This window comes from Salvia splendens, chromosome 1, assembly GCF_004379255.2.
Source record: "Salvia splendens isolate huo1 chromosome 1, SspV2, whole genome shotgun sequence".
NCBI lineage: Eukaryota > Viridiplantae > Streptophyta > Magnoliopsida > Lamiales > Lamiaceae > Salvia > Salvia splendens.
Window position 1 is genome coordinate 15,116,763 of NC_056032.1, and position 12,059 is coordinate 15,128,821.

The following is a 12,059-nucleotide window of genomic DNA, read 5'->3' on the forward strand; positions in this document are numbered from 1 at the left end:
ATAAATATAAATTATTTAAATACTATATACTCCCTCCGTCTCATGTTACTTGTACTGTTGCTTTTCGGCTAGTCACAAACTCCTTACACTGTTTATAGTTTAAGTTAGAATTAATGCATTTAATTAATATGTTAGACTAAGTTAAGAGCTCCTTTATTAAGTGATGTCTCATTACACTTAAAATTCTAATTTAATTACACTAAAAAATCAATCCAAAATTTACGGCCTAAAATGAAAAGTGCGAGTAACATGGGACGGAGGGAATACCTAATATATTAAAATTTATATTTAATTAAATATATACATGACAATATTGAAATTTAGTGTAATAAATTACTATTAAAGTTTATTAAATAACAAATTTAATTAACATATTTAATTTACAATTAATTATAATGAATTAATCAATTTATAAAAATAATAATTAATCATTGAATGAAAATTTATTTATTGATTATAAGTATAATTAAAGTAATTGTTATGCCACAACAATTGAAGTGGTGGAGTGGTAATGGAGTTGGACTTACATACACGATGTCTATGGTTTGAATCTCATTGGACATGAATTTTTAAATAAAAGCTGAAAATTTCAAAAAACAAAACCGGTTCAACTAGTTCCCGATTCTCGGTCGAACCAACCGATTCATCCGGTTCAAAATGGCTAAATCTCTCAGCGGTTTTAAGTGGTGAACCGAACCGGACTGAGCAACGGTTCGCGACTGAACCGGTCCGACCGGCTAATCCGTTTTTTAAAACACTGCTGGTCATGGATAGATGGCCCAAGTTTGGGTCCATAGGGTTCCATTAATTTCGTCTCATTTCATTGGAAACTAATATATACAAATACAAGTGATATTTATATATCATTAATTTTTTTCATTTATTTTTCTAAACATTTCTTAAAATTCGTATTATCGAAAAATGGTATTACTAATAGTGGACGAATGGAGCATTAGATTTAAGAGGTGTTATCTTGGTTTAAATTAGTACTCATTCATCCCTAAAAATTACTCCATCTGTTCACAAAAAATGGCACATTTGTCATTTTTTGTTGTCCATGAAAAATATGGCACATTCAGATAAGGAAAGTTTTAAACAACATCTCTCTTACTTTTTCCACTTATCTCTTACTAATAATATGAATCCACATTCCACTAACATTATTTCTCTCTTACTTTTTCCCCTTCTTTCTTACATTACCAAAAATACATTAAAATCCGTGTCATTCACAAAGTGCCCTATTTTTCGTGGACGGAGGGAGTATGAATAAATGGAGTATGAATTTAAGAATTTTGGAAATCCAACTACACTACTAATAATGTGCACCCCCTTCTAATAACACTACTCTTATTATTCTTTCTATCAATCATATAGTATTAAAATACATGCCTAATTAAATGTTTACACTTTTAGGTTATGATTTATCTGGAGTATTAGATTTTAGGTTATGATTTATTTGGTTATCTCTTAAGTATAAGATAAAATGGCTAATTTATAGTAGTAAATATTTAATTATGGTTTGGTTGTCTAAATTATCTAAGATAAAGATAATTTTAGTAAAATGATTGATTAATTATATTTATATAATAAATAAAATAATTAAAATTGATTAATTTAAGTTTTAAATTATTTTATTTTATTTCTTAAAAAATCTGAATATAAGTATTAGTACTATTTTTAGAGTAATAAATTCGTTAACTATTAAAGGTCTCTTAAGATTAGAATATAAGGTGACGAAGATTTGACAAATTAATTGAAGAATAGGACTACTTTTTCCCTTATTCTGTTCCAGCGACATTTAGGAATCTCTCTCATCATTGTGATATTCACATTGTTTCTCAACTTGTTCATTCGTCAAATCATAAATTATCGTTCTTTCCAAAGCACCCTTAAAATATAATTTCAATCTTAAACAAATTCTCATCATCTGTTTTTTCAATCGCAAACAAATTCCGAATCCAGATGTACTTGGCACACTTTTTTCCATTTGATCTAAAAGTATGTACTCTTTTCGACAATATATAAGTTGGAAAAATGTTAAAATATTCTCTTGAAATATCATTGACTTCCAAAATTAATTTGGTGACGTATCTTCCCTTATGAAAGCATTCACACCCAAGCAAGCACTCTCTATCCTAAACTCTGCTTAATCAATCAATCAATCAATCAATTAATCAATCTTGACAGATGAATAAATGAGCCTCGTAAACCAGAAGCAAGCGTAGAACCCTATCGCCCCCGTTACAACGAAGAACGCGTACGACGCGATCAGCATGTATCCGAAGTAGAGCGCCCCCGACACCGGCTTCGTGATATCCAGCTTCGTGAAGAAGTAGAACACCGCGTACAGGAAGAGGTACAATGCCGATGATCCCGATGTCAGGTACGATCGCCACCACCACAGATAGTCCTCGCTGCACAGCTGGAAGTAGCAGAGCACCACCGTGATCTCCGCGCACGTCACCACGAGGATCACCAGCACGATCAGGAGGAACCCGAAGATGTAGTAGAACTGGTTCAGCCAGATGGAGGTCAGAATGAAGAACAGCTCGATGAACACCGCCCCGAACGGCAGGATGCCCCCTATCAGGATCGAGAAGATCGGGTTCATGTACCATGCCTGCTCTGGGATCTGCCTCGGGATCTTGTTCGTCTTCACAGGGTCCTCCATCGCTGCTTTCTTGAACCCAATGTGGCTCCCTAGGAAGACGAGTGGGACAGAGATGCCGAACCAGAGGAACACGAGGGCGAACATCGTCCCAAATGGGACAGCCCCTGAAGACTTCTCGCCCCAGATGAGGGCGTTGAGGACGAAGAAGAGGGCAAACGCCGTGGCAGGGAAGAGGACCGCTGTGTTCATGGCTATCCTCTTCCACTCGGTCCCTTTGAACAACTTATAGAGACGGGCTGCAGCGTAGCCGGCGAAAATCCCCATGAATGCCCAGAGCAGTAGCATGGCTGTCATGAGGCCGCCTCGGTTTGAAGGGGAGAGGAATCCGAGGACAGCGAAGATCATGGTGACGAGGACCATTCCGAGAAACTGCACCCCTGTTCCAACGTACACACAGAGGAGATCAGAGTTGCTTGGGGGCCTGAACACGTCCGCGTGGACCAGTTTCCATCCGGTTTCTTCCTGGGCCTCCTCATGGGTCTCGAGCTCATTATACCGGGAGATGTCTCGATAGAGTGTTCTCAGCATTATCATCGCAACCATACCAGAGAGGAAGAAGACAATCATCAGAGAATTCACTATGGAGAACCAATGGATTTGATCATCGGCCATTAGGAGATATGTGTCCCATCTCGATGCCCATTTCACGTTGCTCTCCTGTGTTGCAGCCATATGGTTACCATGCATAGTTTTTCCTTAAAGATTGATCAGCTAAACAAAGAGCGTTATACATGTTTATCCAGAATCATATACTAAGCTCATTACCTGAAATGTGACATCATAAGTGAATATCACTTCTTGCTTATCTTCGACCTCTTGTGGCGAGCTTGAAGAGGTTACTATATGTTGGGCATGTGGATCACATGTCGTTAGCCGTGTGTTTCCCGTCCATTTTCCTTCATATTCGTGCTTGACACTGAAGAATGAGGTACAGGGTTTCAAAAAACAAAGAAACAACTGGACGCAAAAATGAAGAGAAAATGAAGCATACTCTTTAAGAAACTACCTAAATGGTGTGACTTCAAAGCCGACAATCCTTGATGTGTAGGTTTGCGGATCCTTGTGATACTTGACGACGAAGTTCAAGTGGTTGTGGAGAAAAAACTTTTCTTCCTTGTTCTGCAGAAGAAAACATGAGTTTTAAGAAGATAACTTGTGCAGAAATAACCGCATGCAGTTTCCAAAATGACGAGTCAACTTACGCCTGCATATTGCCCTTTCAGCCCGACGTGGAAACCCAGCTGGTAGATCGGAGGACCTTCTTGCTCCAATCTTGGAATCGGTACAACCAAAGGAAGATTATCCAAGATCCTGCAGCACATAGCGGTAGAACTATCACGAAAGAGACAAATTTAAACGAAACTCTACTTTTTAACATAATTAGAGAAATTCGTTCCTGTCGCTTGCAATAAATATATGTTCTACATACATGTTGACCCGGTATTCATCTTCGATTTTTTCTTTGAATGCTTTTGCAGTCTTGGCATCGAGCACCACTTGACAAAGAACGTTGCACAACTGTGGCTCCCTCATCCGAAACTGTAGCGTGACCATGCAACAACAGAAGGTTAAGGAATGAGAAAAGGCCAAATAGGCAATAAGCGAAAAAAATAATTACACGAACCACATAAGGGGAGTTCTCGATGCGATCTCCACGAAGGACTTCTCCAAGATTCTCTCTACTGTCGATTATAGTATTTGGCCGGCAGTAAGGGATAGAATAGTACAAATAAGGAAGCTGAGTCTTTATAGACGTCAATTTGTTCACTTTCACGCTCAATGGATCTCCCTGCAAGAAATTAAGCGAGAGAGGAAAAAAATGTAACACATTCAAACCAGAGAATAATATGATTCAAGAAAGAGATTTTCTTATTTATAACAGTACAAGCTGAAAACCTAATATCTTAAGTAAAAGTTGATTATATCTCTATTAAGCAAGGGCATTCATTAGCCTACATATGTATGATGAATAAATTTTTTTTGAGCTATATCCATAGATGAATGAACTCCAATGCCTAAGTTTATCATACAAAATGTTAGTACTAGTGTGGATTTTAGCTAGCTTTTATATTCTTGATAGCAGAGTGGCATATCGCATATTATGTTTACGACCAAAAATATGATATCCCCAGGCACTAAATCTCCAACAACAGCTATGATCACACTCAAGAAGCAATATGTTTTTTTCTACACGAATCACTCTTTCTTCATGGTGCCAATTAACTCCCATCTTCCTTGATATTAGGTAGATTCAGAAAAGCAGAAAAAAGTAAGAATTTTCTCACTTGATGAAATTTCTAATATAATCTCTCCATGACCTCATGATCAAAGCCCCTAATTACAGGACTGTATAGACTAGCTGCCTACATACAAGTTCCAAAGATGCATGACTCGAATACAATTTGAGTAGGTCACGCGTAAACATATGTAAACCAACACTTTGTCAATAGCGCACACACCTCTACATTGCCTTTTATAGCAACAAACTCTCAGATTCTTAAGCTTATCAAGAGCAAAGCACTGTAAAATCGATTAATTGCTTATCCATACCACGAAAACAGAATGCATAATGCACATTCTACACAATACAAAATTGGTATCAATCAGTATCAGATAAACTTCCGCGCAATGAAAATTCAATAAGTCACTCATCAAAAACTGAACTCAGGATTCACTCATTTCAAATTACCAATCGCAAAAAACAAGAGAAAAACACAGAGAAGCGGATAAAGTGATTGAAATCTCAGATCATTTTAACAGAATGAAATAAAAATTGATGATCAGCCATGAATAATTCCTCAACAATAAGCAAATAGATGATACAATAATCGAATTCCTGATTACCAGCTCGGAAAAAGAAATTAAAATTAGGAAGACCTTTTCGAAGTCTTCAGGAGCAACACCGGGAAGATAGAAACACCGGGCATCATCGGAGAAGAGAAGAATGCAGATGAGTGTGGTGATTAGAAGTGAGCGAATTGAATTGAGAGCTCTTTCCATTGTGAGATCGAGCAATCCAGATCTCCTGAGAGAGGAGATGTTATTTATGCGAAGAATTAATGTCGGTTGCTCAGGTTGGTTAGTTGCACTATCACTTGCTTAAAAATAAATAAAGCTGCATGATTTAGATTTTATGTATCTAATTCATATTTAGATTATAGTATTACAGCCGAGGACAAACTACTCCCCTTTTTAAATAAGTCATCACAAATATATGAGAAGGTTTGTAGAAGATCAAAATGAATGCCATGGAATAATAAGACTTATTTAGTCGCAACATAGATTAATTAACACATTAAATTGAATATCCATAACCATAATATACTTTCCTTAAAGGCAGATTGGATTTTTTTAAAAATAAAAATCATTCAAAAAAGAAATTATACAATAAACTTTCTGTTGGCAATTGAAACATAAAAATGAATATAATAATATCCCACACCGGTGTACACAAAGAGCTTAATCCACTATATAAATCTCATGAGCCTCTCCTCTTATCACCAATTGGTTTTAAGATGGAACCCATGGATTTCTATCCCTTTCGAATATGCCTATATGGTTGGTGATAATATTTAATATAAAAAAGTTAATCAACGAATTAAAAAGAAATACATTAATAAACGAGACAGTAAAATATGAATATTCTGACAATAAATATGTAGACATCCAAAAAAGGAGAATAAAGTGACAGTACTTATTGAAGTTTGTTCTGAATTAAAGATTGTTTCAGGTGCAGCTGCAAGTGGTAACCTACTTATAAAACAATTCTTATGGGTGATATGGAGTGCCAATTATTTACAACCAAATTGTCTGTTCTGTTCTGTTCTGTTCTTACACTTGTAAGCCCATTATATCCAAATCTTGAGCCCTAAGGGTGTCCACTATAAGGTGGACACGCCCAATAGCCCCGCCCCAGTTTTTTGTCCATAGCCCCAATTTTTTGTCCATAGCCCCAAAATTTTATTTCCGCCACTATAGTGGACAACTCCAATAGCCCCAAAATTTTATAATCAACTTTCATTTTATAATATATCAAGTAATTATTAACAAATTTATCGGGCTCTAATTAGTGGATTAAGAAAGGCCGACTATACGAATTAAAAATAAAAATAAAAATAAAAATAAAAATACAAATACAATACAAATTAAAATTAGAATTACACACTAAATTTAAATTAAAATTAAAATCACACACTACATTGAATCTAATACAAATTACTACCAAGTTTACACAACGCCACCACCTCCCCTACGTGCCCACACTTCTTCAATCAAATCGGCCTGCAGTGTGTTATGTGATGTGGTCCTGCGCATATCAGCGAAGTGTTGGATCAAATATTCATTGCTCCGTGGTACGCCCATCTGGATCGGCGCGGAGGCGACACCGTGACTTGTGCTTGCACCATCTTCCGGCGCCCATCGCTCTGCCGCAAATCCTTCATCTTCTATGATCATATTATGCAATATGATACAGGCTAACATAATATTTGCGACATCATCTTCGGGCCGCTACATCCTGTTGCACCTGTTGAATCAGAGCATTCCAGTTGTCTCTCCACAAATTGTTCATTTCCGACCTCAAATTGTAGTGAGAGAAATTTGTATAGATGTTGTGTTTGAATGGTGTGAAAATAATGAATGGAGTGGGGTGTATTTATAGGTGAATTGAAATGTAAAAAAAAAAAAAAAAAATCGCGCGCAATAGCCGCGGCTTCATCCTCGTGCCACTATAGGCGCGACTATAGCTCCATCGCCGCGTCCTCGCCCCGCACGCGGCTATCCCGCGTCCGCCGCCTCCCTCCCCCCTCGCCGCGTCCACCTCCGGGGCGGACAACTCCGCCACTATAAGGCGCCCCGCTTCCGCCCCAAACGCGGCTATAGCCGCGGGCGCCAATCAAAGTGGTAGAGCAGCTGAGCTATAGCCTGCTCCACACTAGCTAGCCAAACATTCTTCTTCCTAAACCAAACGGTAAGTAATGGAAATCACCATCCTCATTCTCGAATCTCTCGGGCTCAAACTCTTCTGGATCTTTCCAAAGCCTGGGATCCCTATGCATCGCCCATACGTTCACCTATCACCCTTATTTTATTAGGTATCGCGTATCCATTAACTTGGCATGTCTCCCTCGAAGCTCTAGGCAACAATGGAACTGGAGGGTGTAGCCTCAAACTCTCTTTTATCACTTGTTTTACATATCTCAACTCATCATATTGTTCTATGATGGGGTACGAACTAAACAAGCCCAACAGCAGTGACGGCCCATCAGCCCAAAGCCCAAGGAAGAGTATGAGTTCGGCATTACCAAAGAGTTCGGAGGAGTTCGGCATTACCAAAGAGTTCGGCCTCAGCCTACAGCTCGGTAAAAGCCAACCAATCAAGCTCTGCTCTCAGGTCGGCATCAAGCTCTACTCTCAGATCGGCAACCAAAGCAGTTCGGTCTCAGTATTCGACCGAACAAGGAGTTAGTGGACCCATGCAGGATTTCCACAACTTCCAACACACCCACTACCACGTGGCGTCAACTCAGGCCACGATCTTAGGCCATGACCTACACGACCTCCACGACCTAGAGTGATGATGTAAGCCACGATCTTAGTTCAATGTATAAATAGAACTTAGATCTGATAGAAAAGGGTTAGAATCTCTCTAGAGAAATAATCATATAGCAAGTCTGTGTTGTAAGCTGTAATTCGCAGATCAAGCAATACAAACCTGCCCCCATTTCTCCCCGTGGACGTAGATTTACCTCAGTAAATCGAACCACGTAAAATTCTCTGTGTCGTAATTTATTTTTACGAGCATTTATCATCATCAAAAATTCGCGGAATCATCACTGGCGCCGTCTGTGGGAAGCAGAGAACAAAATTTGTGATAAAGCGAATTTTTGATCCACTTTTTTCAACCCAAAAAATGCATACCAGATCGCAGAGTACCCGTATTCCTGCCCGTGAGAACCAGGAGGAAGCCAATCCATCCCATAGGTCGGGAAAACAGCCTAGGGATAAATCCACCACCAGTTCTCATGGTGGAGGAACAAGCCGCTCCAAAAGCCGTCACACCGAGTCTTCCCAGCAGCCCGATTTGAACGAGGCTGTCAAGCTGTTTTTGGCGGAAAAGCAGGAGGAATTCTTAACCTTCCTGCAAAAAAGCCAAAAGCAGCCGGGGACAAAAACGGCGGATTCTCCCTCTCCCTCCATACGAGATAGTCACTACCGCAGTAGTGTCATGTCTTCCAGAAGAAAGAATCCTCGGTACCGGAATCACAGGAGAACTCCATCTCCTCCATACCGAAGAAATGTCGGGTTCGCCATGTACGGAGCATTGAGGACTCCGTTCTCGGACGATATTACCCGAACTCCCCTTCCACAGAACTACCGAACTCCGTCGATAACCTATGACGGACTCGTGGATCCTCATGACTTCCTGGGACGCTATCAGTATAACATGGCGAACCAGGGTCTCAACGAGGTCCACATGTGCAAGCTGTTTCCCGAGCTGCTAATCGGGAACGCAAGAAGGTGGTTCGATAGCCTCCCTCAAGGCAGCATTAGATCCTACCGAGATCTAATGGATGCTTTCCACAGGAGGTTCTTTCAGAAAGCGGAAGCCAGAAGCACTTCGGCTCAGCTGCTTTCTATACGTCAAGGTCGCGACGAAAAGATCAGCGACTTCCTGACGAGATTCCATAAGGAATGCCTACAGGTAGATAATCTCAATGATCTACTTGTCATTTCGGCATTCCAAAATGGAATCCTGCCCGGAGCTCTCTACAGAAAGCTCGTGGAGTGCGGTCCGCAAACAGCTCAAGAGATGTGGGACATTGCGGACAAGTTTTCTCGTGCCGATGAGGCAGACCGTCGAAAACGGTCTTTAGACAGCTCATCTAGAGAAGACAAAAAGAAGCCCGGTCATAGCGATCAGAGGCATCCTCGCCGAACACCTTCTCCACTAAAGGAGAGATAGCGGTCATCCGAGGTGATCGAAAAAGAGCAAGTGTGTTCGCAGATTGCGCTTAAAAGTGCCGAGCAATCAGTTCGGCACCATCAAGCATAGCCATCACAGCAGCCGGAATCAGAGGCCGGCGAAATGACCGAAGTCACACCGGAGCCGAACTCGATGGTGTACGGCACTGAAGCCGTGATTCCGGTTGAGATCGGCATATCCAGTCCCCGAACTCAATTTCTCCTCAGAAATGAATGGTGACGGACTAAGAGCCGAACTACATCTGGCCGAAGAAAGAAGAGAATTGGCCTGCATAAAAGCAGCCAAGTACAAGGAGCAAGTAGCCCGGTATTATAACCAAAGGGTAAAAAAAAGCTGCAATTTCAAGTGGGAGATCTCATCTTGAGAAACAACGAAGTAAGCCGAGCAGAAAAGCTGGGCGAACTCGAACCCACATGGGAAGTTCCATATCGGGTGTCAGAAGTCCTCGGCAAAGGGTCTTACAAATTGACTCACGTGTCAAGAGCACAAGTACCCCGAACATGGTACGTTTCCAACCTCAAAAAGTTCCATTTGTAAGAGACAGTCCGGTCAATGTGCTTTCTTTGGTTTGCTTGGTTTTTGTTCGTCTCTATGTGCTTTTTATTTGTCTATATGCGTCTTGTCTGTCTATGTGCGTGTCGTCTCTTACAAATGTTACTGAGGTATCTTGTTCTTCGAAGGCTGATCCCCTTCTTAGAACATATACAAGCTAAACGATTGTGCGTCAAAGCTTCTAAAGAGGATACAAGACCACAATTCAGCTTAAACAAGCGGTTCGTCCGAAACGAGCTGCAACAAGCCCACGATTGTGCGTCAAAGCTTCTAAAGAGGATACAAGACCACAATTCAGCTTAAACAAGCAGTTCGTCTGAAACGAGCTGCAACAAGCCCACGATTGTGTGTCAAAGCTTCTAAAGAGGATACAAGACCACAATTCTGCTTAAGAATCAAGCACTTCGTCTGAAACGAACTGCAACAAAAGTCCGGTTCTCGCGATAAAACTTGCCTGAATTAGGACAAGGGAAAGTCCAATCCACGCGATAAAACTCGCCGAATTAGGACGACCAAGTTCGGTCAAAGCAGTTTACCTCATAAGACCGAGGACGACCATGTCTAGTCAAAGAGGTTTACTGCATAAGACCACTTCGGTTAACTGGGAAAGTCCGATCCACGCGATAAAACTCGCCGAATTAGGACAAGGGAAAGTTCGATCCCGGCGACGAAAATCGCCAAATTAGAACACAAAGACGAGTCCGGTCAAAAGATGTTTATTTCATCAGACCAAAGACGAGTCCGGTCAAAGATGTTTATTTCATCAGACCAAAGACGAGTCCGGTCAAAGATGTTTATTTCATCAGACCAAAGACGAGTCCGGTCAAAGATGTTTATTTCATCAGACCAAAGACGAGTCCGGTCAAAGATGTTTATTTCATCAGACCAAAGACGAGTCCGGTCAAAGATGTTTATTTCATCAGACCAAAGACAAGTCCGGTCAAAGAAGTTTACTTCATAAGACCGAGGACAAGTACGATGAAATTTTTTCGCTAAGCTGTAAATACACAGTGTTAGAAGCGAAAACAAAAACAAAATTTCATTTTCAAATCTTGTTCGGCACACAACTCCGCTACCCTACAAAATGGCGTTACGCTATTACAAAGGACTATTCTACTGTCCAGGGTTGCTGAAGTTAAGCCACCTATCTGCAAAATCCTCTGGAAGCCGATTTCGGTTGTTCCGAGCAGATGAAGAATAAGCAGGTCGACGAGATGCTATCCTCGACCCAACGCCTCTTCCCCGAGCTCGAGAAGTCCTAACACCTCGGCAATGAAGAGTCTCTGCAATAAGCATCTGCTGATCTTGCTCGCTCATAGTCACAACTCCTCGGCGAATTTCAGTCCGTCCCTGTCTTGACGATTCCGGTTGCTCCTGAGCCCGTTCTCGTCTTGACGTTTCCGGCTGTTCCGGAGTTCGTTGTTGGCTGGGAGTAGGATTTTGAACAAGGGAACCAGAGGTTTGATCTGGAGTGCGAGCATCTGTTGGCGCGATATGCCGAAGGAATCTTTCTATGGAGGGGCGCCGAGAAAGAACAATGTTGTACCGAGAAGCCCAGCGCCGCAATGATGTCACGACTTGTTGGCAAGCCGAGCTCTCCAGCGCATTGTTCCTCCGGAGTACATTATATTCCTCCCACAGTTCGTCAACTCGACTCTGAGCATCTGATATGGTCATTCCCCCGCGCACACGGATGTAATCCTCGTACGCAGTCCTCTCAGCAATGGTCGTATTCAGCTCGGCCTCCAGATCATTCTTATCGGACTCTAAGTCCTTATTATCGGCCTCCAGCTTCACTAAACGAGCCAGAAGCTCGTCATTCTTCGTCTGATCGGCTATAGCTCTTTTCTC

The 12,059-nt window shown here is 41.1% G+C and overlaps 1 protein-coding gene across 2 annotated transcripts; it reads right to left on the minus strand.

Annotated features, from left to right (window-relative positions):
- Positions 1-2,022: 2,022 nt before the first annotated feature.
- Positions 2,023-5,751, minus strand: LOC121743841 (transmembrane 9 superfamily member 8-like). Of its 2 annotated transcripts, none has more exons than XM_042137228.1 (7): positions 5,549-5,751; positions 4,296-4,460; positions 4,101-4,210; positions 3,874-3,982; positions 3,678-3,790; positions 3,437-3,587; positions 2,023-3,328 (listed from the first exon to the last, which is right to left on the minus strand). In XM_042137228.1, exons 1-7 carry the CDS (start codon positions 5,669-5,671, stop codon positions 2,171-2,173), a joined length of 1,929 nt encoding a protein of 642 aa, XP_041993162.1. In that variant the 5' UTR covers positions 5,672-5,751; the 3' UTR covers positions 2,023-2,170. The 2 variants fall into 2 exon arrangements, with proteins under 2 accessions (XP_041993162.1, XP_041993155.1); XM_042137221.1 differs by having other exon boundaries at positions 5,516-5,751.
- Positions 5,752-12,059: the final 6,308 nt, after the last annotated feature.